Source organism: Theropithecus gelada, chromosome 2, assembly GCF_003255815.1.
Source record: "Theropithecus gelada isolate Dixy chromosome 2, Tgel_1.0, whole genome shotgun sequence".
NCBI classification, from domain to species: domain Eukaryota; kingdom Metazoa; phylum Chordata; class Mammalia; order Primates; family Cercopithecidae; genus Theropithecus; species Theropithecus gelada.
The window spans coordinates 103,884,409-103,910,632 of record NC_037669.1 but is presented as its reverse complement, the minus strand read 5'-3'; the positions used below and the strand labels follow the sequence as shown (position 1 = coordinate 103,910,632).

Here is a 26,224-nt window from a genome sequence, read left to right as displayed (position 1 = left end):
TTCTAAGCACCTGCCAAAACTCCATCACTGGAGTAGAGAGAGGGGAAAGAGGACAGTTATCTTGGGGAAACTAGCCTGGCTATATACCCACTTTGGGTGGTTTGAAGCAACTATAAACAATAGTAGCCTTTCTGGAAACAATTCAATGTCCTTTAACCAGTGAATGGTAAAATATAATGGGACTGACCTGACCAACATGGAGAAACCCTGTCTCTACTAAAAATACAAAATTAGCCTGGCATGGTGACGCATGCCTGTAGTCTCAGCTACTTGGGAGGCTGAAGCAGGAGAACTGCTTGAACCCAGGAGGCAGAGGTTGCAGTGAGCCAAGATCATGCCATCATACTCCAGCCTGGGCAACAAGAGTGAAACTCTGTCTCAAAAAAAAAAAAAAAAAGAAAAGAAATGAAATGAAAACAATGGGATACATCCATACATACAGTAGAATAATACTCTAATTAAAAAGAACAAACCACTATGCATGCAACAACATAGATGTATCTAAAGAGCATTATTCTAAATGAAAGAAGTTAGACACAGAAGTCTACATACTGCATGATTCCATTTACATGATATTAAAGGCAAGCTATAGGGAGAAGAAACAGATCAGTGATTCCACAGCAGGAAGTGAGGGGGCAGGGACAGAGATTAACTGCAAAGGGACATAGGGAGTTTAACTGGGTGATGAAAATGTCCTATATTTTGATTGTGTTGGTAGTTAGCCAATTGTATGCATTTGTCAAAAGTCAGCAAACCAAACACTTAAAAAGGGTGAATTTTATAGTTTGCAAATGATACCTTAATAAAGCAAACCTTTCAAATAAGTAATTAGTAAGCAATTGATCAATCAATCAGACCCTCTTTCTCTGGTTTCCCAGAGAAGAGACTGTGATTTTCTTCTTTCACCCACCTCCCTACTTGAGAATTCAGATCCGTATCCCCTAGTCTACAGGGTCTATTCCAGCCCATTGCCCTCTCCCATAATTTCCCTTCACCCAACTGGTTACCAAACCAGACAGAGAGAGACAGAGAGATTTAGACAGGAAAGACAGAAAATGTTTTTTATTGTAGAGTTTGAGATATGTAGGAACCTCCCCAAGACAGGGAAGGGCTCCTCTTCCCAGGGCCTAATGACAGTGTGAGAATGTCACTGACTGAGAGAATCTGCTTTAGTAAGTCTGGGCATAGGTCAACTTTTAACATCCTATGGATTTTTCTCTCATTTAACACACAACTATTTGATAACAGACATTCTATGAACACTGAATTTTTGTTGAAATTTTGAGTGTACATTTTTAAAACAGTCCCATGGTCATTTTAAAGTGAATATTTCCCCGATCTACTGGTTGTACAAATTTGAAATTTTTCATGATTAGATTTGCTTAAAAGGAAAGGCAACTGAAGAGTATGACCTGAGCCTCCATTGTGCTCTGCAGATCTGCCAAATTCATCCTTCCATTATGGCAGGACCCAGACAGAAACCAGAGAAATGGAGGGCAGAAGGGCAAAAGATCAGCGAAACCATGGATAAATACATTTTTTTTTTTTAATCTAACTTTAAGTTCTGAGATACATATGCAGAATGTGCAGGTTTGTTACATAGGTATACATGTGCCATGGTGGTTTGCTGCACCCATCAACCTGTCATCTAGGTTTTAAGCCTCATATGTATTAGGTATTTGTCCTAATGCTCTCCCTCTGCTTGCCCCCCCACCCCATGACAGGCCCCAGTGTGTGATGTTCCCCTCCCTGTGTTTATGTGTTTTCATTGTTCAGCTCTCACTTATGAGTGAGAACATGTGGTGTTTGGTTTTCTGTTTCTGTGTTAGTTTGCTGAGAATGATGGCTTCTAGCTGCATCTGTGTTCCTGCAAAGGACATAAACTCATTCTTTTCTATGACCGCATAGTATTCCATGGTGTATATGTGCCACATTTTCTGGATAAATACATTTCTATTTGTCTTTCGGGTACATACTCACAGACATTCACACTTCCCCCCAACTCTAGCACTCTTCTTCCCACTTGTATTTCACTAACGTTACTTGAAACCATAGGGTCCACTTACACTGAAAGCATGCCTTAGACTTGTGACAAAAATGAGGAAAATGGCTTTCTTGAACTTGTCACATCACAGAGAAGACTTTTGGCATGACCCCCCACATCACACCAACAGGCTGGTCTTAAATATGGCGGCATAGAAAGTCTGTAATCCACATGAAAGTCACAGAACCTCTTCTCATTCAATTTATTCATGAGTAAGATGGGAATAATGATAACTATCTCCTGTTTCTCACATAACCATGGTGAGGGTCAAATGAGGTATCGTATGTCAAAGAGCCTTACAAACTCTTAAATACTATGTGCAAATATGAGCTGCTGCTTAAGTGGTTGCAAGACACAGTGAATGTGGCAGGTAAAAGTGACTCTCTCACAAATGCTAGGACCTCTGGCCTTTAGGGAGGCCCCAAAAGCTTGTGAGTGGTTCTAATTTATAACTAACTTGCAGGCAACCCTCTTCCCCCTTCTTTCATCCTTTCCTCTCCTCCTGCTCACAGAAACACAGTCTAAAGATTCATCTTTCTGTCCTGAGTGCTGGATCCTGGAGTACTAGCCTAGCTAGGGTCACCGGGTTCACTGTGAGCTCAAGCAAACCATCCATTGTGTACCCAGAAATTGTGGAGGTCAGCACTACAGCCAGGCCCCACCATTGTTCTGGCCCCATGGTTCAATGGACAGGCTAATGTGGCCTGTTCAGCGGGGTGGGGCATGAACAATAGGAATAAATCTCTGTCTGCTGTGTCCCAGAAGGCAAAGTGCTGGCAGGATTTCCTCTGAAAGCTAATCAATTCCAGAACCACTCAACCAGGGTGCTGAGACTCGCAAAGGGGCACACTGGTGCTGGGGAAACAGGACTAAAGTGAAAGGAAATGAGATCATTTAGCTGAGATAAGAGAAGACCAAGTGGGCAGCACAGGCCTGGCAGAAATAGAGTGAGATTAACTTCCCCTTTCTGTGCAATCAGCTACCCCCCTCAGCTGTACAGAGCTCTCTGGCTCTCCTGTACTCCCTACTACTACCTCCCCTCCCCTCCCCAACCCCCTCCCCAACCCCCTCCTCTGCACTTCCTCCCAGAAATGATCTCATAAAATCATTGATTATTAAAGCAGAGTGGGGTTGGAGAGACAAACATCCCTCTGGTTCCCAATCTGTTTACCACGAGGGACTCCTCTTAAGTCTCCTCCTTCCAGAGATTCCATCTTTTAGAACAGCTGCCTTTATTCGGTACCTGCTCCTTTGGGTCATTCACTGGGCTAAGAATTTTTCTCTTATTATCTCATCTAATGCTGCGAAGTAGTTATAACTACCTCTATTTTACATATGAAAAATCTAAGACTAAGAGAAGTGTGTTTGCTCAAATCCTGCAACTAGAAAGTGGGAGAGGTAGAATTCGACCTAGGTCTGTATTGGCTTCAAGGCCCTGCATGTTTCCAGCATTTAAGAAATAGCTCAGATGCCCAGCAATTATACTCCTAGGTTATACCCAAGAGAAATGACAATACATGTTCACATAAAAACTTATACACAGTCCGGGCACAGTGGCTCATGCCTGTAATCCCAACACTTTGGGAGGCCAACACAGGAGGATTGCTTGAGTCCAGGATTTCAAGGCTGCAGTGTGCCATGATCATGCCACTGCACTCCAGCCTGGGCAAAAGAGTGGGCCCTGTCTCTGTTTAAAAAAAAAAAAAATCAAAATAGCCAAAAGGTGAAAACAGCTCAAATGTCTATCTACTGATAAATGGATAAACAAAATGTGTAATTTCCATACAATGGAATATTATTTAGTCACAAAAAGGAAGGAAGCAACAACATAAGCCACAGTATCTGTGAACCTTGGAAACACTTTGCTAAGTGAAAGCAGCCAGTCACAAAAGACCATGTGTTTTATCATTTCATTTACATAAAAGGTCCAGAATAGGCAAATACATACACATAGAAAATAGATTCAGAAATCTACAGAAAGTAGTTCTTCAGGACTGAGGGGTTGGAGAGATAGATAAGACAGTGATCCCTAAAGGATACTGGGTTTCTTTTCAAGGTGAGGAATATGTTCTAAAATTGCCTGTGGTCATGATTGCACACACACTCTATCGTAAGGATACTAAAAACCACTGCATTGTATGCTTTAAACAGGTGGATTTATGACATGTGAATTATATCTCAATAAAGTTATTTAAAAAGAAATAGCTCATTCTATGATAGACAAGTTACCATGGTTCTGTCTTGAGAGTTGAGAAGCAGAAGTTGCATGGTACCATGGAAAGAATGAGAGCTTTGGAACCAATGACCTCAGACAAGTTGTTTAGCCTCTTTGAGCCCCAGTTCCTCATCTGTAAACTAGGGTTAGTAAGCCCCATCTCACTGTTTTTACAGTATATGGGGAAGCCCCAGCCTCTCCTGTTCTAAAATTGCCTGACTTTGAAGTTTGAGGCTTGAAGGAAGAGGTAAAGGTGTGAGGTATCTGTGGACAGAAAGGTTTCCCTTACACTGAAGTCACACCCATGAGGGACTCCTGTGTGTGTCAGAAGCTGGTCACCCAAAGCTCAGTGATTAGCTACCCTCTGTCTCCTGAGGAACCTCAGAAAAGAGAGACAAAAATAAAGGGGACTTGTGTGAACTCTAGGGACTATTCTGCTGGCTGTGGAAATTGCTGGGAGCTAACCAAGGGAGAAGCTTATGGGAGACCTAAGAAAAGGCTAAACTCCTATGATAACAAAAATATGGCTCTTTTTCAAGGTAGTAGGATGGGTTGGACCATTCTGATATATTTCTTCCCAATTATGGGGTATCTGCCAAAAATGCAGAGATGCTTTTCTGAAAACAACTAGGGGATAGAAACAGGCATTTAAAAAGCTAGACAAGTTAAAACACACAGACACACACACACACATAAAATCTGATAATAGAAGTACTTTAGTGCTCAGAAACAATACTAATATGGCAACCATGGTGGTAAAGAGCTGGTGACCCTCATTATAACATAGATTCCATACTTGCAAATTCACCCACTCCCTCCAATTTCATTGTAATCGCAAAAATCACTAATTGTGGCACTCTTGTGATCATTTATGGATATGAGCAGAGCAGTGAAAAATCTGAGTCATCCAATGAGCATATTCCCAGTTAAGGTTGAACAAATGCTCCCCCTTCTCGTTTCAGCGCTCATACTGTAAACAAGTCTCCTTTCAGCCTATTTAGTGCCATGCTTTCCACATTGCATTGTTCTTTATTGGTAATGTCACTGTTGAAAACATCCCCAAATGTAGTGCTGAAGGGCTGTCTAGTGTTCCTAAGCCTGAGAAGGCTGCAATGTGCCTTACTGAGATACCTGTTAGATCCTCTTTCTTCAGGCAGCACTTACAGTGCTGCTGGCCCTGAGTTCCATGTTAATAAATCAACAACATATATTCCAGAGTCTTTAAACAGAAACACATATGAAAAAAGTTTATATATTGATCAGTTGACAAAAATGTGACCAGAGGCTTACAGGAACTTAACCTAGTATTTTATCTAAGAGCAATAGTTCAGTATTTGCAATTCAGTGTTTGGGGTATTTTTATGGAGTAAAACTACAGAAAATAATGAGAATTAACTCTATATGCTATGTATTTTTCACATACCATCTCATTTTAATGCCCACAAATTAGGTGTTATGTTAGTTTCACAGAAAATTGAGGATATACATACATGTTAGATTATGTGACTTAGAGCTAACATATGGAAGTGGTGGAATTTGAATCCATTTCTGTCTAACTACCAAAAGAGGAAGAGAACTCTTTAGCCCTTTGACTGGAGAGTTGGCTCTTAGGGAAAGGTAGCCAGTCATCCATATCAGGGCTGGGCCACAGGGAGAGCTGAGCTTAGTTAAGAACAGTATAAATCAGAGAAAAAAGATGAAAGAACTGAACATAATCTTCCAGCTGTAGTCTGCACTGGTCAGACTACATACAGCTATGACAGTGGGGAGAGAGAAATGACCATTAGCATGAGGAGAGGCACCAGGATGGTGACGAGTCTGGGAGCCCACACATCAAGAAAGAAAGGATGAAAGAAATAGACATTGCTCAGTGTAGAAATGCCACCATAGAAGCAAACTGGAGGCATCTTTATATACCTAAAGAGCTATCCTGTGGCTGAAAACTAGGATTGCAGGTTGAAAGCTTCAGGGATCAGATTTTGGCTCAATCCCAGAAACAATTTCTGATATTCAGAGCTGTCCTACAAGCCAAGATTGGAAACTGGTGGTCCACAAGCCACATTCAGATACAGATGTATTTTGTTGGTGTGCAGTGATTTTTTTTTTTTAAATGTATTTAAATGTCCTTCTATTGGGGAATGTGCTCGTTTTCACAGCTTGCACCACTTTCTGCTCTTAGCCCCACGTGTAACTTGCCTTGTCCTTGAAGTAGGGTTGTTGGATTTAGCAAATAAAAATATAGAATACAGTTAAATTTGAATTTCAGACAAATTTTACAAATATTACACGGGACATATCTATACTATATTTATTTTTCTATCCCAATACTTGGAAGTTCTAGATGGAAGCCTTTGATATTTTGTTTTGAGACAGTGAGCTCCATATATGGGAATATTCAGACTTGTCTTAGAGAAATTCTTGTGATGGAAATAGGGCCAAAATGGTTTAAGGGTGTCCTTGCTTTATTTTATTGAGATCCCCCATTTCAGAGCGATAAAACAATGAAAGGTAGGGGGAGATAACTGAATTATCAGGTGCTGTTCTGGGTGTGGGTGGCAGGTAAGACACCGGCTTCTTGTCCTAACAGCCGAATGTTCTACCAAAAGAGCTCGGACTGACTGACAGATAAGGATATAAAGTGTTTTTGAGCTCTAATATCAATTGTTAGTCAAATTCCTTTTAAGCCTAAAGTTGATTGGTGTGTCTGCAGCTGGAGAAAATGATAGCCATCTCTTTCTAGACCAAGGCATGAACCAGGAGGCATGCAACACTCCAAAATAATAATCCTGCTTTTATCTGTCAAAAGTCATCTTCTACTTCTCTGTAACTGTGGTTAGTCATCCTGACACTTCTTGTTTTCCTATCCTGCTGCCAGAGCTGTTTTTCTAGTTGTTTTGAACAGACCGTGACCAACTCACCAAAGAACATGGCAAGCAGTTGATATGAGAAAAGAGACTGATACTAACTCAGTTACCACAGCCTATTTCTTTGGCAAAAAATCAGTGGATCTCTGAGGTCATTTCTGGAAATTGTGCCTCTAAAACTAAGTGTCAGTAGTCCTTGGTCATCAGCTAGTTTTTTAGTGTCCTCCTGCTGGTCTCTGGGGAATGAGAATGTTTGTGTTAGATGAGACTCTAGAGAGCATTTGGCTCAACTCCCTTGTTTTGGAGATAAGGAAAGGTAGCTTCATAGTATGGTGACAAGATTGAGAGCTCATGGCTGCAGTCAGCTCACAGGCCAGAGCTCTCTGCAGCCCAGCAAATGGCTTCCCATTCCTTCTCCATTTGTCATGTTTCCCTCCCTTACTTATACCCACTTTTTTTCAGTCTCTCACTTGAAACAGACAAAATGACAAAAGGGAGGGGAAGATAATAATATGAATAAACATATTTTGGGGCAACTGTGCACTGTACACTACAGAGTATACCCAAAGGGAATTTAGCAATTCTAATTTGTCCTTTTGGGGAAGGCTCCTAGATGACAGGGGCTTTGCTATCTTGTTTACAGATGGGTGCATTCCGCATATCCCCAGGTTCACCTGAATGCTCACTAAATACTCCTGGTCATACTGTTTCCTTCATCATTCTCCTCTTCAAGATTAAAAAAAATCTCAGGGGTTACTCAAAGCAAGTAAAACTTAATAAAACTCCCATTTCAACTATTATAACATAGGGACATTTTTAATATGTCCTTTCTTTACACAAAAAGTCTAAACTTAGGGTTGAGAAGTAACTAACACAGCAGTCTTTGGATCTTAAACAAGGACTTCAGATGGCTTATGGCTCCATCATTTTCAAATAATAACCCTGTTTTCACTGGTTGTTCTTGATAGATACTCTGTTCCCTCAATTAGAACATCAGTGGACCCTCTCTTTTCTACCTTTAAAATTTTTCAGGGGCTTCTACAGACACTACATGCACAGATCTCCAGCCAACGTGTTGAATGCATGTGTTAGAAAGAAGAACAATGATTTTGGGAGCAGAAGTAGCCCGGGCTGAATCCTGGCTCCTCCATTCACCAACTGGTGAATTTGGGCAAATTTTAAATTTCTCTCAGTTTCCTTATTTATAAAATACAGACCAACTACCTCTCTCAGGGTTGTAAAGAGAAAATGAAATAATGTAGGCACTCAATAAATGGTAGCCATTATTACTGTGCCTGTCGAATTAATGCAAAACATAAGCAAAAGGAACCACCACATGGCAGTATGACTTTCTAACCTTTTAATGAGACTCATTTTGTTTGGCACAAAGATCTAGATCGGTGATCTGGTGGATGTGTTGCTTAGTGTAACTGCCCACTGTGGCGAGCATTATATTGCTGGTCCCTAGAAGCATTTAAGGAGAGGCGTTATAGTCAGCAGTGGGATGCATGCCAACTGTTTTATTGATGATGCCTATTTGGACCACAAGGCCAGCCAGCATTTGGGCCTCAGGAAGAATATGGCCCCATTCATGTCATTACTCCACAATGCGGCGGAAAGACTGGACAGCTGGGGAAACTGCACCCCAATCGATGGGCTTCCGGTACTCCTTCTTGTCCAGGAGGTACTGCCTGCCACGGTAGTTGGGTAGCTCATAGAAAATCCAGACACCCTCCAGCACCTTACAGGAGTGGATCTCTCGCATATGAAATTGCTCCATGATGGAAGGGCAATCTTCAGTGGTTTCATACATCTGACCATTAAAATCCCCTTTCTCAAAGATCTGAATCTTATACTGGCCTCCACTAGGCTGAAAAGACACAGGAGAAAATGAACAGAAACCATTACGGAAATCACCAGCAGGTCAAGAATTTAGAGAACAGTATTGCTCAGAACTTATCACCTTGAAAGCTAGATGATCTGAACTCCCATCTCACCATGTACTGATTAAAACAGCTAACTTTCAATAAGAAAAAATTAATTCTTCAAAACACTCAAGAGGCAGAGAGAGTACCCTGGAAATTAGTGTAGTCATTCTTGTGATGAACTGCTCTAAGATGTTATTCAAGCCCCAGCAGCCAACAAGCAGCTACTCATTTAGAGGTAGAAAAGACGCAAGAAAATTTTCACCTAAAAGCAAGAGAAAGCAGACAGAGGGTATGGGAAAGACAGGGACTGCACAGTCCCCAGACTCACCAGATGAACAGCTCTGCAGGAGCTGAGGCGGTCATTGAGGCCCATCCAACGCTGGTATTCAGGGTACTCTCCCTGGGGTAAGATGTACATGTACCCAGCAAAGTTGGGCCTTTCGTAAACAGCCCAGGTGCCTCCTTCCACTTTAATGGAGTTGCAGCGACTTAGGTATGTGTGGAAATCTGCACAGTCGCAGTCACAGTCATAGCGACGGCCTTGAAAATTTTTGTCTTCATAGAAGGTAATCTGAAGTAGAGGGCCAACAGAGAAAGAGCTGAGGAGTTGGGGGGCTTAATTCACAGATAAAAATTAGGAATATAATGCCTACTTTAGAAATTTCTTTCTCCTCAATTTTGAGGAAAAATATGTAGTTGTATGTCACCTTACAACATTGCTTTCTGACAGACAACTTCAGTTGTCGACAACAGAAATGAGTACTTCCTGAAAGCTGAACATGAAGCAAAACAGAAGAGGGCTCTAAGAGAAGCGAGCAGTCTCAGACTCAAGTTCATTTTCCTTCCTTTATGTTCCCATAGCTCTCTGTACTTACCACATTATATTATAAATTATCCATTTATATGTCTACGCCTCCCACCAGAATCCTAGTACACTTTTTCCAAGGCAAGTACACTTTTTCCAAGCCTTATTTGAGCTATCAATCCTCTCTGCCCATCACTTGACTTCAATAATTGTTTCATGAAGATGAATGACTCCTAGGTGATATGGAAGATACAAAGAGAAAAATAAAACATAAACCTTAGCTTTACAGAGCTTATTTTAGATGGATGTAGAGATTTCATATATGAAAATATATCATATTATGTTCTTTATTATTAGTTTATTGCCAACAGAGTAGTTGCAAAGTAACAAAATGATAAGGCAAGAATGCTCCTTGCCTCCAATTATCAAGTTTCTACCACAATGCCTGGGGTAAGTCTCTGATGGCACTGAAAAATATGCAGCCCTGTGAAACCAGAAACAGTAAGTCTGGACTACAGAGCTCCCTCTCCACGATTAGCCTTACGATCTTCATCCAGCCACCTCTCTGAGCTTCAGCTTCCTATTTGAAGACTACAGCAGACTGGAAGTCCAGGGTTTAAAACAACTCTCAGAGCTTTTCTGGCTAAAACAGGAGACAGAGTTCCTGGGAACTCCCAAGGATTCACCAAGCGGTTCCTGAAAACCATGATGAAAACTACAAATGGGCTACAGAGCTTGTCCCTTGTTATTCAATAATTCCACAATATTTTCATCTTTTTTTTTTTTTAAGATGGAATTTCAGATCAATGCTAGGTTATAAACTGAAATCACAGGTGTCATGCTTTGAACAGTTAATTACCTGGCATTATGCTGCCACCTTGTGGCTGATTTACTTTATGGCCTTCAGGGGAGAAAATTATGTGAGTCATTTCAGATGAAAGGAGCAGAGCCAGGTATTGTCTTGACAGGATCTTTGAGCTGAGGATTGAAGGATAAGTAGGTATTTTCCAGAGGCAAATGAAAAGGAACAAACATGTTCAAAAGAATAAAGAAGTGAAAGAACATGGCCCATTATAGGGACAATAAGTAGTTCATTAAACCCAGTACATATTGAACATGTGGTGAAGTATTAGAAAATAAAGCCAGAAAAATGACACAAGAACCACGCTGGAATCCCTTTGGTGATTATGAGTGAGTTGGACTTAGTAGTGTGTGTCTAGAAACAGATGGCTGCTGTGGGCCAGGTGAGATATGATGACGGCCAACCAAAATGCAACTCCAATGTGAATGATGATGAGAAACCAGTAAAGAACTTCAGGATTTGGTGACTAATTAGATGGAGGGAATGAGGAGAGGAAGAAACCAAGAATGACTCACAAAAAGGCATAAAACCTCATTCTCCTCTACCCTGGGTATTTCTTTCTATCTAGATACTAATATACTAATAATTATTTCCCTCCACCTTAATCTTTCCCTTCCCTTCCCATTTATTTCAACTATTCTCTTTCCTGTTCCCTAAAAGGGTCGTTTTTCCTTCCCACCCCTAAATCATCTACTTCATCTCCTTTACCCCCTGCCCAAATTTCTTTATGTGTTTCAGTTCCCTTCCCATCTTAGCACAGTATATAGATTTAGATACATGGCACCTCAGTTTATGGATGAAGAAAAAAAAAAAATTCCAGTACTACTGCTTTCTTGCCATGTGACCTTGGACAGAGCAATTAACCTTTCTCTACAGCTCTTCATTTGCAAAACAGCATGACAGTGTCTCTTGCAGATGGTATGTTCTGAGGGTCCAAGGGGATGTTGATAAAGTACTTAGTTTAATAGCTGACTCACAATTGGCAATAAGCTTTTGCTACAGTTTTTACAGATGAAGAAGTTAAGTGATTGGCCTAATGTCACTACCTAGTTACAAGTTAGTTGCAGACAAGCTGGTGAGCTGCAGTGCAAAACTCCTGGTGAGTAATCTATTGTTCACTTTATTTTCCTTTGCTGTCTTTCTGCCTGCACAGTTAGCTTCGTTTAACATGGCAGCGCTTACTCTCTTGGACAAGAAACAAGGCTGGGCCTAAGCCTGAGGGGCCCTTCCTTGTGACCTGTGGAGAGATCTTTAGGAAGGTCAAATAACTTATCTGAGAATGGATAGATTCTAAACTCCTTAATTCATATGTTCTATTTGCCTTTGGTTTTTGACCAAATAGTCACCAAGAAGAGCCTTTGCAAAAGATATCCTACGGGAAATGAAGTTAATAATACCATTGATTTCACTTCATAGTTTCTCACATTTACTGCCTTCTGCACATTTGCTTGACTAATTATCAATATCTGCTAAGTAAAAATATACATGACACTTGATAAGGTCACCTGATGTCCACCCTCCCAGGAGACCAGCCAACCATCCAACAGTTGAAACAAAGCCCTCATCCTGTTGCTATGGAATCATTACTGAGCTCCAAGACTAAGCTCTCCTTTCAGTGGGAGACCTTCTATATCTCAGAGCCACAGAATGTTGCACCGAGCTGTGCTCAATTTCTATTTGTAGAATAACCATGAAATCCATGCTATTGTCAGCTTAGAGGTTTTGACCCTTGGGCAAAACATTTTGTAGAGAAGGCTAAGAAATGTGCAGAAAGTTTTCTCAGAAATTGTTACAAAATTCCTATCATTATCAGGTTTATTTGTGGAAAAATGGCCTACTAATCCAATACAGCAGAGAGAAAAATGTCTTGAGTATCCCAGAGGTAATGAAAACATACTTAGTTAAATCTATTCCTTTTGCCAAGCCCATAACTCCTCTGATTAAACTGCTAGCAGGATAGTCGGAAAGGAAGAAGCAATGAGAAAGAGTAAGAAATAATTTACTATCTCCTTTACCCTAGCAAGCAAAAGTTATTTAACTAAATGAACAACTCAGCTATAAATAAAAAAGAGTACACTATTACTACTCTGCAAATCTTTAAAAGCAGATGTTTTCATCTAAGATGGTTATATAACAGCTTTACCTCAAGACACATGGATATCCCTCCTTTAAGGACTTAAAATTCTTTTTTAGTGGATTTGCATGGTATATTTTCAAGAACCTCAGAGCACTAAAGACACTAAATTACAGAACAAGTTAACAGGTACCTCTGACATGATGCAACAGGAAGTATACAACATTGCCTATGTAGCTTTCTTGGCAAAGATATTTATTCTGAATCTAAACATGAGGAAACAATTAGACAAATCTAGATTGCAAGACTTCCTAAAAGACAACTAACCTAGGCTCTGAAAAATGTCAGTGTCTCAACAACAACAAAAGGGTAGGGGCTAAAAAAATTGAAGAGAATAAAGAGACATGACAACCAAGTGCAATACACATTTTTGATCCTGTATTGGGGAAAAGGCCACCATGAAGCACGTTTCTGGGGACAATCAGGGGAGATTTGAATATGGTCTCAATATTAGCTATTGTATTTATGGTAAATCTTGGGGACACGCTAATGATACAGTGTTTATACAGGGAAATGCCCTAGTTTTTAGGAGATACATGCCTAAATACTCAAGGCAAAAGTATAATAAAGTTTGCTACTAATTTTCAAATGATTTAGTAAAGAGAAAGAGATGGAGATAGGAGAGACCAAATATGGCAAAATGTCAACAACTGGAGAAATATAAGTGAAAGATAAACAAATATTCATTCAACATTTCTTTCCCATTCTTTGAAGATTCAATGGGTTTGAAAATTTTCGAATAGCTGGGGGTAAAAATCACGCAGCGGTTTTGTCTCATCAGTGGAAGAGCTAAAAAGAAGATGAAGGCATATTCCCTCATTCCCAAAGCCCTACCTGAGAGAATAATTTCCAATCCAGCAATCGTGAGTCAAATACTTTAGAGGCAATTTTCTGACTGTAAGGGAGCACTTTATTTGGGGAACAAGTAAAAATAATTGCTTGAATGAAGGAGAGATGTAGGAGTTTATTCACCTGATTAGCCCATCCACTTTGGCCTTTTAGAACACTAATGGTTGAGGCTATATTTCAGAAAACAAAATTTTAATTGATTATTAAAAGTTTTCTTCTCCATATAATCCCCATTAGCATGTCTTATTCCTATGGAGAATATCAGTTGCATAGAATATTAGTTGCTAGAAGGCAGAAATAATAGTGATATTTATAAATTATTTACCTGTTTAGTATTCAACATAGCACCGTACATAAAGATAAACCCTTAATAATGTTTGGTAATTCTGTTAAGAGTAGAAAATATAATAAGCATTTCTTAATCTTCTCTCTCAATCCCAGTTCTCTAACCACTATCATACTCACCTCTAGGCAAAAAAGCAAAAGCTTTTCTGTGTGTTTAATGTATCATTAGGTGAAAAGTGGGTAGGCTAAAAATCAATATGACTACTTACCTTGGTCCCAGTTTTAGACATTTTTGGTGCACAGACTGGTTTGCCCAGTGCTGAAAGAAATTCAGGAATGGCTACAGAGAGTTAGAGGCACAGTGACATTTATATGGGCTGGTTTCAGTCAAACATTTGCTTAGTCATGAGAACAGGATCCAAAAATTGAGTCAGTCATTTAGACGCTATTGATGGTTTCTAGAAAAAACAACTGGGATTATAAAATAAAGGAAAGCTTCAGTACCGCCTTTAATGCTTACCAAGCCCTGCTGCATTATAGACTTTGCTGAGTCAAGAAACCAAAACCCAGACAAAGTTGTAAAAATTTAAAAAAAAAGAGTCCCTTTTTGCTTTTTTTTTTTAATAGGAAGCAGCCTCTTTGAAATTCCTAATGTCCTTTTTCTTCAACAAAGCTTGTAAGAGGTAAGAGTCAGAAGACTATCTCTAATTCTGGACAGAAGTGACATGTTCTAAAAGCAACAAAACTTACATGACAACTAAATGCAATGCATGATCTTGTGTTTGGGGAAAAAAGTCACTATAAAGAACACTGCTGGGACAATCAGAAACATTTTAATATGGACTGTAAATTAGATAATGCTATTGTACCAAAGTTTCACTTCTTGAATTTGATCATTGTACCATGACTAGGTAGGAGAATGTCTGTTTCTAGGACATGCATGCTATCATTTAGAAGAAAGGTTCAAGATGTCTGCAACCTAACTCTCAAATTGTTGAGCAAAAATAAAACAATACTATCATGTCGAGAGTGGTAAAGAGAATGTAGCAAAATGTTAACAACTGGCAAATCGAATCTAGATAAAGGGTATGTTAAAGTTCACTGACTTATTCTTGCAACTATTATTTAATTTTTTCAAAACACAATTTCTTTTTAGAAAAAGAGCTCTAATTCATAAGAAGGGTGCCACTGTATGTAGAAAAGTGACTTGGGACTCCTGAATTTGCTAAGGGTTACCTAACTAAACACAACCTGCTACCGGCTAGGTGGTCTTCTTTGCCCATAATATAACATTCAAACCTGTTCGGAGAACATTTTTTGGCCCTAATACACCTCTGACTTTAGGAATGAGATTGCATCTTATGTAAATACAAAACAACAACAACAACAAATTAACTTTTCTCCATTTTTAACTTTAACTGATCAAGTATATTCTCAAAAGTCCAACTTCCTCATCTTTCTATTAATAAAACTATCCAACAAATATCTTAATAAATGGGATGTATTATGGTCAATTCAGAAAATGGCAAATATGCCTTGATATAAAGATTACTGAGAAAATATTAAGCTATATGCTTAGTTTTCTGAATGTTATAAACTTTAAAAAAAGTGTCTGAGTATCATTTATTTCATTAACAAATAGCAATATCTAAAATATATTTCTGTTACTCCAGTGTTTATTCGGTAATAGTCTGCTTCTTACATTTCTTCTTAAAATAAAAACTATGTAAACTTCAATTAGAATTAAACATTCTGAGGGTTAATTTTTACTTTAGAAATACAAAAGACTTTTTTGATAGAATTACTAATTAAATGGCCAGAGAGCATACGAACCAATGTTTATCAGCAATCTGATTCGTTTCACTCGTTTGGTAATTTGACAATTTCACTCACTTATCTGAAAGAAGGTTTTCCCAGTCAAATGGAAACTTTACTTGACATTTTGAGGAATAACACTAGAAACCTTTTCTAAAATTAAAAGTAAAGCTATATCTTTTACAAAAATAGGAAATACTTCTTTGGAGTTTGTTTATTGAAAATTTGAAGCAGGACAAGATTTTTTTACACAATTTCATTAAGTTCCATACTTTAAGGACTAAAATATAGTATAAAACTATTTCTGCTATATCTATATACCAACAAGTCATACTTTCTTTCCAATTATTTTTTAAAAGGAGTAGCAATTTCCTTTTAAATAGTTACAAAGAACTGTAAAACTCTTATTTAACTCCAGAAAGAATAAAATTCTTTCATCACACAAATGAAGATACATATTATAGTTGCAAATCTACACTCAGTTGCTTTAATATTAACATACATACAATGGTACTACCTTCACCAACTTTTTCATTTGGGCATCACAAAGATAAGTCTTCTGATGTTCTATAAACAATACATTTATATAAAAGTCAGAAGTTTAGTGAAAATTCAGCCTACACAGTAATAAATGAATATGGAACGGAAATCAAAGTTCTTAAGTAGGACAGAAGGCTGGGTGTGGTGGCTCATGCCTGTAATCCCAACACTTTGGGAGGCCGAGGAGGGTGGATCACGAGGTCAGGAAATCGAGACCATCCTGGCTAACACAGTGAAACCTCGTCGCTACTAAAAATACAAAAAAAATTAGCCGGGTGTGGTGGCGGGTGCCTGTAGTCCCAGCTACTCAGGAAGCTGGGGCAGGAGAATGGCCTGAACCCGGGAGGCGGAGCTTACAGTAAGCGGAGATCCCGCCACTGCACTCCAGGCTGGGCAACAGAGCGAGACTATCTTAAAAAAAAAAAAAAAAAAAAAGGACAGAAAAGTCCCAATGTCTCTTAAGCCGCAAGAGCACCTTCCCAATTTAGTTTCAAGATGAGCACCATCCTCCATTTATCCTTGTATTTCCAGGGCCCTGAAGATCAAAGAAAAAATAATATTAATCACTTAATTTTCTATTGTCTTCATGTAAATAATTTTAAAACTCTATGTTTAAAAAATCACATAAATTATCAAGGTCAAACGATAGATTAGAATGTAAAATACACAAAGTTTAAGATTAGTAACATTCCTTTTTGCTAGGTATAATGTTAGATCATAATAAAAGAGAAATTCATACATGAATACAAAAAAATTGTTAAGCAGTGAAGATTAAACAAAAATTTTTACCCGCTTATAGTTCACATTCCTTTTGCATAATCTCCATCAGATTTCTAATTTTTTTTTTTTTTTTTTTTTTTTTTTTTTTTTAAAGATAGGGTCTCACTCTGTTGCCCAGGCTGGAATACAGTGGTGCAATCATAGCTCATTGCAGCCTTGAACTTCTGGGCTCAAGGGATCCTCCAGTCTGTGTCCAGAGTAGCTGGGATTACAGGCATGTGCCACCATGCTTAGCTAATTTTTAAATTTTTTGTAGAGACAGGGTCTCATTATATTGCCCAGGCTGGTCTTGAACTGCTGGCCTCAAGAGATCCTCTCACCTCAGCCTCCCAAAGCGCTGGCATGGGCACTGTGCTCAGCAAAACTGCTAATTCTTAATTCTCAGTATTTATGAATAAATATTGTTAAATTCTTTAAAAAAATACATCCTTAAGAAATGTAAATATATAAAGTAAAAAATACACTTTTACAGCTTTGGAAAACTGCAGTTCCTTAAAAAGTTAAACATATTCCTCACAATTCTACTTCTAGGTATATACTCATGAGAAATAAAAACAAATGTCTACACAAAAACTTGTACACAAATGTACACAGAGCATTACTCACAACAGCTGAAAAGTAAAAACAAGCCAAATGTCCATCAACTGATGAACAGATAAACAAAATGGTAGATTCACACAATGAATATTATCTGGCCATGAAAAAGAATGCAGTACTGATACATGGCTACATGGATCAATCTTGAAAATACTACGCTAAGTGAAAGAACCCAGACATAAGAAGTCACATGTCACATGATTCCATTTACATAAAATGTTCAAAATAGACAAAGTAGATTAGTGGTTGTCAAGGGCTAAGGGGAAGAGGAAATACAGGGGGTTGGAGGAATGAGGAGTGGCCTACAATGTGTACGAGCTTTATTTTGAGGGTGATGAAAATGTTCTGGAATTTTTAGTGGTGACAGTTGAGCAAACTTGTGAATATACTTAAAAACTACTGAATTCTTTACTTTAAAAAGGTGAATTTTACTTCCCATAATGTTATGTGGTAATATTTTATCTCAATAAAATTTTTAAGAAGTTTTCTCCTACCCTAGACACCCAATCTCATTCCTCAAAGACAAACACTGTTTATAATTTATTTATATTCTTTCAAAGATTGTTAGGCATATAATTAGCATATAAATACATTGCATTTGGGGTGTTTCTAGTCTACAGTTTTTTCAAACAATGCCACATCCAACATCTTTGGTTACAAAATTTCAGTTAGATAGGAGGAATACATTTAAGAGATCTAACGTACAACATGGTGACTGTCGTTAATAACAAAACTATGTATGGGGGAATGTGGTATCTTTGGACAATATAACTTGTGCCAGGCAAAAAGCAAAAAAAGACAAAATTTGGCCATTATATTGGCCCCAAATTCTACAGGCTCCATCTGAATATTTTGGTTGGTTTTCTCACTATAAAATATGGTAAATATGGGTACACAAAGGTCTGTGTATGCTGGTAGGAGTGGTAGAAGAAAATTTGGGCATGTTTAGTATGTAATATTCTGTGCCTTTTTAATTATGCTTAAAAGATTTCCCCAAAAGAATCTGTTTTAAGTGGTAGAAATGCCTACCAGTGTTTGCATGTAAGATCCTTATCCAGCCGCTTGTTTGGAGCCTGCTGCAGGGGGTACAAGGCTATCCAGCTGTTGGCGATGTCCTGTATTAATCAACCATTCATAAAACTTGTTCTCTACCAGTACCTGGAACTGCTTCCTTTGATCCCTAAAATTGCAATTGAGAGTAAAAAGAATGTAAGAACATGAATTCATATAAATCGTACTCTAAGCAATTATACAATACTTTAATAGGATAATGTTAAATGATTATTTCTTGTTATCCTCTTGTTCTCACTGTTCAGAGTACACTGGACACCCCCACCCCACAAAGGATTGATCAGATACAATGTCCTCTTTCTAAACACTTATTCATTGTCAGATATTTACCAAGGACCAAGTGAACACAGGGTATTGAACACAGGGTAGTGTTCTGACTGATGGGGATAAATGTATAAAGAGAAGAGACAAGGCCCCTGTCGAAGCAGGATGACACTTCACGACTCCAGAGGGCACCATTCACATTGTGATCTATGTAATCCATGCTCCTGAGGACTGTATATTCTAGCAGGAAAGATAGGTAAAAATAAAATAAATAGGCCAGACATGGTGACTCACGCCCATAATCCCAGCACTTTGGAAGGCCAACGTGGGCTGATCGCTTGAGGCCAGGAGTTCGAGACCAGCCTGGCTAACATGGTGAAACCCTGCCTCTACAAAAAATATAAAAATTAGCCAAGCATGGTAGCACGTGTCTGTAAGTCCCAGCTACTCGGGAGGCTGAGGGCAGGAAAATCACTTGAACCCAGGAGGTAGAGGCTGCAGTAAGCTAAGATCACACCACTGCACTCCAGCCTGGGCAACAGAGTGAGACGCTGTCTCAAAATCAATACAATACAATACAATACAATACAATACAATACAATACAATACAATACAATAAAAACATAATATAAAGTTAAGTAGTTCTAGGTGCCATGGAGAAAAATAGAGCAGAGTGAAGGAATAGCAAGTTCTGAAAATGTTATTTCAGAGAAAGAATGGACAGAGATGGCCTCCCTAAGATAACATTTGAGCTTAGGTCTAAATGAAATGATGGAGTAAGCAGAATGAGTATTTGAAGAGGAATATACCAAGCAGAAGAGACCAAAAAAAGTACAAAGGTTCTAAAGTGAGCATATTTCACATGTTCATGATAAGAAAGAGAAGAGAAGCTCCTGACAGTCAGGAGCTAGCTTAGTACTGTCAGCTAGGCCTTGGTGTAGGATCTGGACTTGCTATTGTATTCTTTTGTTGAACACAAACAATACCTCAAACCACCAACATTAGACAAAGCCACCCTGGGATGATGATAAACCAAAGAAAGAACAAGATCACTCCATAATCGTATCTCAGTTCAGAAACCCCCAAAATATGTTGTGACCCAAACCATAAAACACCAAAACACCAAACACTTCTTTCCTGGAGGAGTGGCTGCTACTTCTTTACAATTACAGTTTTAGCTCTTCCTTCCTTCCTCTTGCCTTAGATATAAAAATTATTAAACTGCCAAATCACAGATTATTCTCACTTCCAGATAGTCCTGCTTCCTAGAACTCTCCCCCAAATCACTAATACAAGCCAAAATCCAATGACAAGTTCCTTTTAACACCTATTTACTGAGTTGAAACACAGTTTTCCATGTTCCCCGACCTTTTACTGAGAAGAAACACACTTCTCTCCCCACTTGCCATGAGTCAACACAATCTACCTTTGTTCTATAGATGTGTTCCTGGTGGTCTTTGGTCAGAGGGCAGTGATTAAGTGATAGAAAGATGACTGCTGTATGCTGAGAAGTAGTAAATGAGGAAAAGAATGGCAGAAATTGAGGAAAAGAGAGCCTGGTAAGTATGGTAAAGGTGTTGGATTTTAAGTATGAGGGGAGGCCATTAGAGGGGTCACAGCAGGGAAATGACATGATCTAATCACTGTTAAAAGGATCACACTGGCAATTTGTTTCTAACTGATTTCTGTCTTCCTATATTCCCCAAGTTAAACTGACTACTTTCATTGTTTCTGGTATCACTGTGGATCTCACCACTTGAAAACACTATGATTCAGAGTCAGCATTGATTAAGTGCTTACATCCCACACTCTGCACATGTATATGTATAAGCTTTTCACATGTAAGAGAATCTAAGCATTTAATCATTTTTTGGCCTTTTGGCTGAGATCAAGTGTAGAGAATCTAACCATTTAAATATTAGAACCACTCAAACAACAGAATTGCTTTAAAAGAATGTTTTTTCAAGATCATCCATTTTTACAACACATTATTATAAAGTTATTATTGTACAGTATGATATGGTATGACAATATTTGAAAGAAAACGATGAAGACACTAGAGGCATTTAAGAACCTCTGATTACTGAGAAGCCAGAACAGAGAAAAAAAAGAACCTCTGGAACCAGGCTGACTAGGTGTGAATCCTGGCTCCTGTGTGACTTTGTGTAAAGTATTTAATTCCTCAGTTCTTCAGTTTCCACACCTGTAATAAGGCGTTATTATGAAGAATAAATGAGTTAGTACATAGAAGGTGCCTAGAATGGTATTGGATTATGTGGCATACTCTATGTATGATTTTTAAAATTCATATAAGTCTTATATTTGCCAACTAAACTTTAGCTTCTTAAGAAAAGGGAGTCTAATACTGGATATTTACCCCCGCCCATCCCCAATCTAACAGTATTTGAAATACTAATTTGAAATCCAAACCGCAATTTAAAAACACACTTTTTTTTTTTTTGAAACTGAGTTTCACTCTTGTTGCCCAGGCTGGAGTGCAATGGCGCGATCTCGGCTCATTGCAACCTCTACCTCCTGGGTTCAAGCAATTCTTCTGCTTCAGCCTCCCGATTAGCTGGGATTACAGGCACATGCCACCACACCCAGCTAATTTTTGTATTTTCAGTAGAGACAGGGCTTCACCATGTTGGCCAGGCTGGTCTCAAACTCCTGACCTCAGGTGATCCACTCACCTCGGCCTCCCAAAGTGTGCTGGCATTATAAGCGTGAGCCACCGCGCCCAGCCTTACATTTTTTATTACCTTAACACAGCTGTAAAAATGTGCAGACTAATTTGTTTCTCCATGGAGTTTCACAAAAAACACAAACTGTTACTTGTAAAAAATACTCACTTTGGCCAGGCGCGGTGGCTCAAGCCTGTAATCCCAGCACTTTGGGAGGCCGAGAAGGGCGGATCACAGGGTCAGGAGATTGAGACCATCCTGGCTAACATGGTGAAACCCCGTCTCTACTAAAAATACAAAAAACTAGCCGGGCGAGGTGGCGGACGCCTGTAGTCCCAGCTACTCGGGAGGCTGAGGCAGGAGAATGGCGTAAACCCAGGAGGCAGAGCTTGCAGTGAGCTGAGATCCGGCCACTGCACTCCAGCCTGGGCGACAGAGCGAGACTCCGTCTCAAAAAATAAAATAAAATAAAATAAAAATAAAAATAAAATAAAAATAAAAAATACTCACTTTGTCAAATGAGCCTCCTTCACAGTTTTCTGCCAGATCTGTATCTTCTGTTCTCTTTGACCCAGTGCTTTCTGATATACAGATGGAAGACCCCCAGGTATCTCTGTTGTGTCCCCTTCCATTTCAAAGGGAATAATAAATACATAGAATTCACAAGGTGGTAAAAGTCGGAAGACACTTGTGTCGCTGTTCTCTCTGCACACAACCATTGGATTATCCCAATAGTTAGGCACTGTAGCAAGGCCAGTCCTGGCCATATGGTCCTCTAGCATTGGGTAATGGGTATGAAAAGGGGCAAAAGTTACTGTTTGGTTCCCAGAGAGAATAAGTGGGCGCGTAGGCGTCAGAATGTGAAAGATGCAAGCTGTTGTAGAAGAGATGGACAAACGACGGCAAACAGCAATGACTTTAACATTGTCACAACCGTGGAGGTGAAGTGTAGTCCCTACAGGGCCCAAGACAAAGATGCTATTCCTGCACTTCTCAATTGTCACAGATCTGAAAAAAAGGAAAAAATGAGGTAAATTCCTCTGAATGACAATAAGATTTTAAAGATTTGACTAAAATATTATTCTCTGATGGCAAAAAAAAGAATCAGTTACAGTCCAAAGAAAACGTCAGAACGTCAGAACACCATGAAAACTGTGCTTACCGTAAGGGAGAGAGCAGATATATAAAAGATTCGTTGCAACGATGAATCTTTACATGTGCCCCCACCAGAGTATCTGAGCTCTTAGCCAGTGTCTGCTTGTAAACCTGGCTCATCACCACCAGTCGGTGCATCCTAGGGGCCACATGAGTATTACAAGCAATCTTAGCTCTTTTGGTCGTCCCTTCAACTATTTAAGAAAACATAAATTTGAGACAGTTTCAAATCAAAGAAAAACAAACATATGAGGTTATATATGTCTACATGTATACATGTCTCAAGTTAGATACCACATGTAGGGACAAAAATGTTAGATCTTGGCTTTGGATAGAGGTATTTGCTATACTATTCTCTATTCTTTTCTGTATGTTTGGAATTTTCATTTTTGTTATAAAAAAATTTAAAACCTATAATGCGTTTAAGATTGCCTATAGTCTAAGATACTTTTTCGTGTCTACCCTTTAAGTTAAGTAATGTGCTTAAAGTCATATGGCTAGTAAGTGGCAGCACTGTCCTAACTCAAATATCTTCTCCTCCAAGATGCTTTACTTTATCATCCCAAACATAATTCACCTCTCTAAATCACCATAATATTAATTCTGTACCCTTCCTCACTTGCCACATTATCCCATAAATCCTATTTGAGTTCATGCCTTTTTTTTTCTTCTTTTTTGTGAGATGGAGTCTCACTCTGTTACCCAGGCTGGAGTGCAGTAGTGCAATCTCCACTCACTGTAACCCCCACCTCCTAGGTTCAAGAGATTCTCCTGCCTCAGCGTCCTGAGGAGCTGAGATTACAAGTGCACACCACTATACCTGGCTAATTTTTGTATTTTTAGTAGAGCGGAGGTTTCTCCACGTTGGCCAGGCTGGTCTCGAACTCCATGTGATCCGCCCACCTCGGCCTCCCAAATTCTGGGTTACAGGTGTGAGCCACTGTGCCCAGCCTGAGTTCATGTCTTTACTCTAAGATCGTTAACTACCTGAGAGCACATCTTCCTATCACACACAATGTGTTGCACAAACTGACACTCGAAAAATATGTGCAGGTTCCCCTCCTAACACAGTCACACCATTACATGACTGCCTTCTCAGACTGTACTTCCCGGCAAGCCAGTAGTGGGACACCCTTGTAAACAATACTGGTGAAATGTTGAGAGGTCACATGAGTATACTATTATTCTTCTTTTAAAACATTTCTTGTTCATTTTTATTACATATGCTTACTTTTATTACATATGTACCAGGTACATAATATACGGTTATTTCGAAAAATAATAGTTAAAGAAGATAAAAATAATTTGTAATCCTACCATCACTTTTAATATTTTAGTATAATCCTTGAGAGAAAAAGTCACGCAGAAGAGACAGATATTCCTTTTTCTCTTTTATAGGAGCAGTATTGTTTAGGTCTTCTAGAGAAGACATGTGATCACTAACATATTAGAAAACACTACGTTCCTTAACTTGTCATTCAATTTATTGTGGATTAAAATGTTAAAAAAATACCTTGATGAGCCCAAGCCAATTTCTTTCCAGACTTGAGGCAAGCTGATGTACCAAATGGATTCCCAGTCAAACAGGACCTCAACCAGGTTTCCAGTTTGTAGAAAGAGAAAGTCTTAGAGATCTTTGAGAAGCCACTATCTGCATGCAGTGGTTGCCACAGTGCAAGTTCATGAAGTGGATAGACCTTCCTGGCTCTACTTATTGTACCTTCAATAAGGAAGCTGAGCGCCACAACAGCTTCTCGAGACACTAGACTACTATGGGTTGAATGAAATGATGCAGTGAGTTGTTCTGGATCTAAAAGCAGCTCGAGGAGATCAGACAGATGATCATAGACAAAAGCTTGGTGACTGTAATCATTCCAGTTCTAAAAAAAAAAAAAAAGTTAAAAGAAAGCACTCTTAAAGAATAAAGAGATTCTACAAGATCTAAAATTTCTATATTTTAATTATTTTGTATTTATACTCTGCCTCATCTCCCAAAAGGAATTAGGTAGTTATATAAACCTCATAAAGTTTTTTTTGTGTGTATGTGATAGGTGTAAATAGATTCTCTCTCCACCTTAACTAACTAAAAAATAATACTAATAAATAAGCCTTCGTGTGTGCCAGGCATTAAGTGCTAAACATACTTTAACATATTTAAACCTAACAATAATCTTAAAACAGATGCCATTATGATGCCCACTTTACAGATGAGAAAATGAATTTACAAAGAAGAAACCTGCCCAAGATCACGGAGCTAGTAAATACTTTAAAAATTTTAGATCAAACATAAAAATAACTATCATGGACATTCAATGAAGCATTGGGTTTCTTAATTTGCCTTTTGCAATTACAGAAGGAATTTCAAATTCTACTGGGTGAAATGAGGCAACCAATCTTACTATGACAAGATTTAAGAAATCATAACTTTGGGAATAAGCTTTGAGTTGGCAGATGTCCCAGTGATTTGACCCATTCATCTGCCAGATGATTTTTACCCCTCTTATTTGGCATGAACAATGTTAAGTGATGAATATTCAAATTAAATAAGACATAGTTTTTCAGTCCTCACAGAACTTAAGAGTCTATGTAGTAAGAAGATAAATAAATTACCATAACCGTGAGATAAGACCTACAGCAGAGGCCTGTAAAGATGTTCTATATGCATGAAAGAAACAACGAACTCCATCTGGGGAAAAATAAATCGTATCTGAGTGCTATTTGAATAGATTCTTGATTGATGTTGGTAGTTAGGCAAACAGATACGACAAAAAGCATTCTAGGCATGGAAAACATAATCAAGGGCCCACAGGAGAAAAAGTACCTGCTATGTTAGAGAACTGCAAGTTCTGGGTGGGGTACAGGAAGCATTCTGGGAAGTGGCAGCTGAAGTTAAAATGGTAGGCAGGGACCAATCATGAAAGGCCTTTTATGAAATACTAAAACATCTGGACTTTATTTTGTATGCCAGGGACTTTCAAACTATTTTCTAAATAGCTGTATTTTTTTTTTCTTTTTAATAAATTTTCCTCTGGATGACAAATAAAACAGATAAAAGCAGAGTTAGTCTCAACCTATTCCTCCCTCTCACCCCATCCCCCTCCCCCAAAGTAGGCCCTGAGGTGGTTCCATGGAGTACAATATAAAACAACAATGACAATGAGGATTTGTTGATGGAGTTTAAACAGGAGATAAATATAATCCATCTGCATTTTGGAAAGTCCAGTGTGGTAGTAAGTGGACTGCTGACTAAAGCAGAGTGACCAGGCAGGACCTAATTCTAGAAATCAAGGCAAAAAAAAGTCATTTGATAAAAAAGCCTAGACAATAGGAAG

At 38.7% G+C, this 26,224-nt stretch overlaps 2 protein-coding genes across 5 annotated transcripts in view; both read right to left on the bottom strand.

Annotated features, from left to right (window-relative positions):
• Positions 1-8,468: 8,468 nt before the first annotated feature.
• Positions 8,469-16,804, bottom strand: CRYGS (crystallin gamma S). 2 transcript variants are annotated; one of them, XM_025376964.1, is made up of 4 exons: positions 16,319-16,804; positions 14,256-14,305; positions 9,380-9,622; positions 8,469-8,993 (listed from the first exon to the last, which is right to left on the bottom strand). In XM_025376964.1, exons 2-4 carry the CDS (start codon positions 14,274-14,276, stop codon positions 8,721-8,723), a joined length of 537 nt encoding a protein of 178 aa, XP_025232749.1. In that variant the 5' UTR covers positions 14,277-14,305; positions 16,319-16,804; the 3' UTR covers positions 8,469-8,720. The 2 variants fall into 2 exon arrangements, with proteins under 2 accessions (XP_025232749.1, XP_025232748.1); XM_025376963.1 differs by lacking the exon at positions 16,319-16,804 and having other exon boundaries at positions 14,256-15,499.
• Positions 16,001-26,224, bottom strand: part of TBCCD1 (TBCC domain containing 1) — a 24,125-nt gene continuing 13,901 nt past the window's right edge. For all 3 annotated transcript variants that reach the window (XM_025376960.1, XM_025376961.1, XM_025376959.1), the window contains 5 exons: positions 24,406-24,772; positions 22,900-23,086; positions 22,248-22,745; positions 18,748-18,898; positions 16,001-16,876 (listed from right to left, as the gene is read on the bottom strand). In XM_025376960.1, the coding sequence (XP_025232745.1) occupies positions 18,769-18,898; positions 22,248-22,745; positions 22,900-23,086; positions 24,406-24,772 (1,182 nt within the window). In that variant the 3' untranslated portion in view covers positions 16,001-16,876; positions 18,748-18,768. The remainder of the gene's footprint in view (positions 16,877-18,747; positions 18,899-22,247; positions 22,746-22,899; positions 23,087-24,405; positions 24,773-26,224) is intronic.

Coding starts and splice junctions, on each gene's coding strand:
- CRYGS (XM_025376964.1), bottom strand. CDS start 14,276: ATGTCTAAAACTGGGACCAAG. Junction 9,623..14,255: donor TGTCTAAAACTGGGACCAAG/GTAAGTAGTCAT, acceptor CCTCTACTTCAG/ATTACCTTCTATGAAGACAA. Junction 8,994..9,379: donor CCTGCAGAGCTGTTCATCTG/GTGAGTCTGGGG, acceptor GTGTCTTTTCAG/CCTAGTGGAGGCCAGTATAA.